At 42.5% G+C, this 5666-nt stretch overlaps 1 protein-coding gene and 2 non-coding genes across 4 annotated transcripts; all 3 read right to left on the bottom strand.

Moving 5' to 3' along the window:
- Positions 1-1474: 1474 nt before the first annotated feature.
- Positions 1475-4208, bottom strand: rplp0 (ribosomal protein, large, P0). 2 transcript variants are annotated; one of them, XM_034869880.1, is made up of 8 exons: positions 4088-4208; positions 3689-3796; positions 3404-3579; positions 3081-3168; positions 2346-2492; positions 2035-2220; positions 1801-1941; positions 1475-1680 (listed from the first exon to the last, which is right to left on the bottom strand). In XM_034869880.1, exons 2-8 carry the CDS (start codon positions 3740-3742, stop codon positions 1528-1530), a joined length of 945 nt encoding a protein of 314 aa, XP_034725771.1. In that variant the 5' UTR covers positions 3743-3796; positions 4088-4208; the 3' UTR covers positions 1475-1527. The 2 variants fall into 2 exon arrangements, with proteins under 2 accessions (XP_034725771.1, XP_034725772.1); XM_034869881.1 differs by lacking the exon at positions 4088-4208 and having other exon boundaries at positions 3669-3796.
- On the bottom strand, positions 2567-2695 carry LOC117944150. Its single transcript, XR_004656505.1, has one exon. It is a non-coding gene; the product is annotated as a small nucleolar RNA SNORA63 (small nucleolar RNA).
- LOC117944149 lies at positions 3244-3372 on the bottom strand. Its single transcript, XR_004656504.1, has one exon. It is a non-coding gene; the product is annotated as a small nucleolar RNA SNORA63 (small nucleolar RNA).
- Positions 4209-5666: the final 1458 nt, after the last annotated feature.

Raw genomic sequence — 5666 nt, 5'->3', positions numbered from 1 at the left:
GTGGAGTAAATTCAAGCAGATAAATTTTGGCAGTCCTTCAGATCAGCCACATTCTAAAGAATAATTTTACTGAGTAGAAACTAGTTCCAATGACACAGCACAGCCAAAATGCAAGCAAAAGCCCCACGCCGATTGTTCTTGATACATTTAAGATTAGGGACAGGCGGCCACAAAACATCGCTAATTACATTCATAGCGTTTGTGTTACCGGTCTGCATGTCATTTGATTTTTGCGACACATTTACGGTTATTAAAACATTTTAAGTCTCGCTTTACATTTCACCGCAAGATTTTATTTTGAAGGCTGACCCATCCATAACCCGACTCACACCTATTTCCACCAAGACTCAAACTGAACTGTCTTACATACAACCGTTTTGAGTATCTGTTAAACCAGCTTCCCTCTAAAACCCTTGTGTTGTTCGGGTCTGTGGGACCATTCTTCAGCGTTAAAAGAAAAATAACTTCTAACTCAAACGCATTGCCTCATTTTCTGTGAAGAATCACAATTATTCATGAGGTGTTCCGGTCTACTGCACTCAAGTATTTAATTGTGGGTGCTATGAAACATCGGTGTTCTGCACCTTCTATTCAGTTAAATTTATTTTTGTGGCGACTTTTTACTATTACTCCTTACATTTTAACACGAATATCGGTACTTTCTACTCTTTACATTAAAAAAAAAATGGACTTGTTACTTTAGTTTTGTACAAAAAGTCGTCTATCAAGTGATTGTATGTGCATGTCGGAGGATAGCGCGGACACGCGCCTCACACCGTGAACGGGCGAGCACGGCACACTGAGAAAATAGACCGCCGCTGTCCGGAGGATAGTCAGTGGATTGTGATTTGGACATTAACTAGGTTGCACCTTGTTGATTCTTAATGTCGATTGTTGAACACCCTTGCTCAAATTTGAGTTTTAGGGACATTTAATTGCTTAGTTATATAGTGGGTTTATCATTCGGTAGCCAATGTTCCTATGCATTGTGTATGCTAGTCTTTAAATGTTGCTCCAAGTATAGGCAAATTCATGTCAGTTATGCAATTTCCTTTTTGTCCCCTTTCTAGAAGCATTTGAGCACACATATGTAGATTCCTTTGAATCTAAGGGGAAGATAAATATAATTAATTCTCAGAATGGAATTTACATCATACTGCTCAGTCAGAATCTCAAACCTAGTCCTTTACAAGGTTTTGGCTTATTGGCAAACAGCCATTTAAAATGTAGGAAATGACATACAAAGCCTATGTCCACTGAAGTGTCTCAAGTTGCACTCAAATGTTGAGGTAAGTACATCTAGAGTTTAACACAAGTATCTGTACTCTACTCAAGTACAGGAAGTTAGTACTCCCCCCCCCCCCCATCTGTGCTGTATTGATTTAATTGCTTAGTGTAGGGTTATCCAGAACTGGAAACATTTGCTGTGTAACAAATATGACAATGCAAGGTTTAAACAAAAACCCACAAGATGGAATCTACAAGACTTTATTCAATCATGATGTTACTTGACATCTGTTTGCTTTATTAGTCAAACAGACCAAAGCCCATGTCATCATCGGACTCCTCAGACTCTTCCTTGACCTCCTCCTTTGCAGCTGGCGCTGCAGCGGTCTCAGCAGCTGCTACGGGCGCCACAACAGCTACAAAGGCAGTAGGGTCAGCCAGGAAAGCCTTGACCTGCAAGGACCACAAAAAAAATATTTGAGTTTCCATTTGCAGATTTTCTGTTCATACAAAACCAAAGCAAGGATGAATGCTTGTTCTACATGTCAACTAAAATACATTTTATGTTCACACCTTGTCTGCCAGTGGGAAGGAGTAGTCTGTCTCCACAGCAACAGCCAGTACTCTCTTGTAGCCATTGATGATCGTGTGGGGGACAGAGGCCAAAGTGGGGTAGCCAATCTCCAGGCACACACTAGCGATGTTCCTCACACCCTAAATTTTACAATATAGTGAAAAAAGTATATACGCACACCAAATTTAATCAAGAATTTAGTTGCAAGGACTTCTATAAAACCGCAATCTCACCTCCAGGAACCTGGCATGCAGAGAAGCCTCTGTGATGTCGAGCACCTCAGGACTGTATACGCTGCCATTGTCATACACCTGCTGGATGTTAAGTCCGTAGGAGAAGGGTGAGATGTTCAGCATGTTGAGGAGTGTGGCCTCGCTGGCACCAACCTTGTCGCCAGTCTTGATCAAACCGACATCACTCTAGGGATATAAAAATTGAATGTTAATGATGCAAACATTTCAACGGTTTCAATTGACAAGCCTGGGACAATCGTGTAATCATACAGTGAAATTCCAACTGACAGTATAATAGTTTTAAAACAAACCAAGATTTCAATGGTTCCCCTGGAGATCTTAGTGGTGATACCCAAAGCCTGGAAGAAAGAAGTCTTCTCAGGACCCAGACCAGTGTTCTGGGCTGGCACAACCACATCACATGGGGCGATGGCACCAGCACGGGCAGCTGCAGGTACCTGGGGTCAAGAATTTGAGTATGCTTAATTTCTCAAGCATGGTTGTCTGAGGTCTAACAGTTTCTTTTAAATAAATGTCTGAAACCTTACGTGCCTGGCAGTCAAGGGATACCGACTGACAGGTATAGCGAGGAGACAATTACTGTTTGCAGGGGGAACGACAACGCAGTACCAAACAAGCTGCATTGTAACTTATCCTGCACAGACCTAGGTTTCTCACAATGTTTCTGATTGCCACCACACATAAGTTATGTGTTAACACAAATACTAGTTAGACATTTAAAGTTTAATTTCATTTTGCTAAAAGGCCTGAATCATTTGTGTAGAGATTAGGTACAATGTTATAATGTCAACTGTACAAAAGAGCTCTGCAATAAAACCTCATGAAGGTAGTTTGCTTTAGTAAGGTTCTGGCTCAACAGTATTACATTTATACAAATTAACTACTATATTAAGTCATGCTTCATAAAGCCAAGCTTGGCATTACTTTGTGGCCATCTAGAGCCAAGCGTTGCATTTGTGTGTACAACTGGATGAATATACTATGTGGTAGTATCTGCGCCACACACTATTCTTTAAGAGTGTTACCTTGTTGGCCAGCAGCAGGTCCCTGACCTCAGCCAGATCCTCCTTGGTGAATACAAAGCCCACATTTCCTTTAATGTGAGGCAGTAGCCTGGCAAATCATGGGAAAAGAAACGCGTTAACATGCGAAGAGACTGACATTTTTAAAAAAAGAAAAAAGTTTCACATGTCTGAAACCTTACGTGCCTGGCAGTCGAGGGATACTGACTGACAGGTATAGCGAGGAGACAGTTACTGTTTGCAGGGGGAACGACAACGCAGTACTACACAAGCTGCATTGTAACTTATCCTGCTAATTCATAACAGTAAAAGAAGACTAAGCTCACTTCTCCAAGGCAGGATTGTTCTCCAGGTGGCCACGAATGGCTTTGCGCATCATGGTGTTTTTGCCCATCAGCACCACGGCCTTGCCACGCAGAGACAGACGGATGGTCTGCATCTGCTTGGATCCCACATTGTCTGCACCCACAATGAAGCATTTTGGAAAGTCATCCAGAAGTTGCTACAAATAGACGCATTTTCATTATATACACACACATTCATGTTTACAGCATAAAAGTAAATTTATTAGATGCGTTAATATAAACTTACATAAGCCAAGTCCTACTTACGATGATTTTCATAAAATAGTTCGACTTCCACGTGGCCCTGTCTTCCCTGGGCATCTTTGCAGTGCTTCCAAGGATCGCTTAAAAGCTGATTTAAAGACAAGGTAATATCTGTAACCGAAGAATGAACACGTTAATAGATGAACGTTCTAAACATAACTACGACACAATATGGATGGTACACCCTGAAATGTGCTCGAAAGCTAGCTAGCTAGAGGTAACTGGCTAAAAGCAAGCTAGCAACATTTTAACAGGCCGCGCTAGGTTAAGTCACATCACCACACTTTTACACACAAAATTTTTTTCTCTAAGTATTGTAAGATATTTCTAATGAAGCCAAAACTAATTTATGCCATATTTTTTACATTATAGTTTTCTAAAAGCACGAAAGAAAATCCTTACCGGACACAAGAGGGTCGCGTGAAAGAAAGAGGAAGAGGAAAGGCCGCGAGAAGAATATATACTTAACAATGACCAATCACAATGGAGTATGGGCGTTAGCTGCACACCCATTGGATAGCTGCTGTGTCAATCACTTCTGTAACCACATTACCACCAATAAGAAAAATCCCACTTATCACATACAACCAACGCTTCCTTTTCGGTGCGACTTAACAAGCGTGGTGTAATAAAGAATGATCTTTCTCCCTTTCCAACTATTGCGTAACGCTAATGAATTAATGCCGATGTTAGCACACTAGCTAACATATCCGATAGCAGAGCAAAAACAATGCTACAAACGGCACTACAGCTTCCGTCAGAGATCTGGAACCACGTTTTTGGGTATCTTTCAGCGGCAGACAAGTTTAGCGTCCGGGCATCGTGCAAGTATTTCAAAAAACTTGTTGACCACGGATCTCTTTGGAAAGACTGGTCAGTAGTTCTGGGTTTTCAAAATGGCTCTTACAACAGTCAATTCTGGGCCACTCTTCGCCGCAGAAAAGTCACCAGTGTGGTGTTAAGGAGCACCAAAGCTAATGTCTGGAAACAGCTGGCCCTGTCCCTTCCTACTCTAAACACAGTAGTATTAGACCAAAGCTCCCAAGCAAACCTCGACTGCTTAAAGGACTTCACACATTTGAAGCGTCTGGCTATTAGAAGCAGTCGCATCTCTCTTTTGCTAGATGTTTCCACACTGTATCGACCACAGCAGCTTACACACCTCAGCATGTGTGATGTTACATTTCCCACTTCCACCATGGGTAGCTTTATTCCTGCTGTCTCACAGTTTCCAAATCTTACATCTCTGGTCTGTCATCGGATGGAAATATTTGAAGAAACCATTTGGATGGTTCACTCCATACTTATGTGTCTGAGTAAACTGAAACATCTCTCAGTGTCCATTGTGCATACACTGTGTGCCTTTCACAATAATTCCAGACCCAACCCGAGCCCCTTAGGAGAAGCTGGTGGTGCCCCCGTCTTGTCCAGTTTGGAACTTATTGACTTCATGGATCATTCATTACCAGAAGATGCAATGAGACTGATGCCTGGCCTTAAGAGGCTTGCTATTTTCTACAAACACTCGCATCAGGAGATGCCAGAAAGAGGGCCATCACCTGAAGACTGTCCCCTGAAAACATGGCTGAGTGACCTCCCTCAACTGTCAACCCTGGTCATCGTCAAGGGCCCGCCTGTTAATACGTATGTCACGTCCATTCCAGCCACATTGACCAGTCTCACACTATGTGTTGCAGGGTTGTCTGTAGAGGACATGGCAGCTGTGTCAGTGCAGACACCAAATCTCCTGCACTTGCACATAGACCCCTGGCCCTCACATTTGGGAGCTCACACAGCTCAGATCACACACCTTTTTCCAAAGCTCAAGGGTCTCAAACTTCGCCATGAACATGTACCAGAGAGAGACTTCTTACACCTTCACCAGCTGCAGGAACTGGAATACTTGGAGATTTTGGATATGCGCCCGCAACTCTCGGAGCTTATAGGCAAGCTCCAAGTTCTCACAGAGTACAGACTTCAG

This window comes from Etheostoma cragini, chromosome 4, assembly GCF_013103735.1.
Source record: "Etheostoma cragini isolate CJK2018 chromosome 4, CSU_Ecrag_1.0, whole genome shotgun sequence".
NCBI lineage: Eukaryota > Metazoa > Chordata > Actinopteri > Perciformes > Percidae > Etheostoma > Etheostoma cragini.
The sequence above is the reverse complement of the archived record's forward strand: the minus strand, read 5'-3'. Positions and strand labels throughout refer to the sequence as shown.

Bases quoted from the DNA above. Each gene is read 5' to 3' on its own strand.
- rplp0 (XM_034869880.1), bottom strand. From the start codon at position 3,742: ATGCCCAGGGAAGACAGGGCCACGTGGAAGTCGAACTATTTTATGAAA. The intron at 3,580-3,688 runs GTAAGTAGGACT...GTCTATTTGTAG, and splicing joins ACTATTTTATGAAAATCATC to CAACTTCTGGATGACTTTCC. The intron at 3,169-3,403 runs GTGAGCTTAGTC...ATGATTTGCCAG, and splicing joins AACAATCCTGCCTTGGAGAA to GCTACTGCCTCACATTAAAG.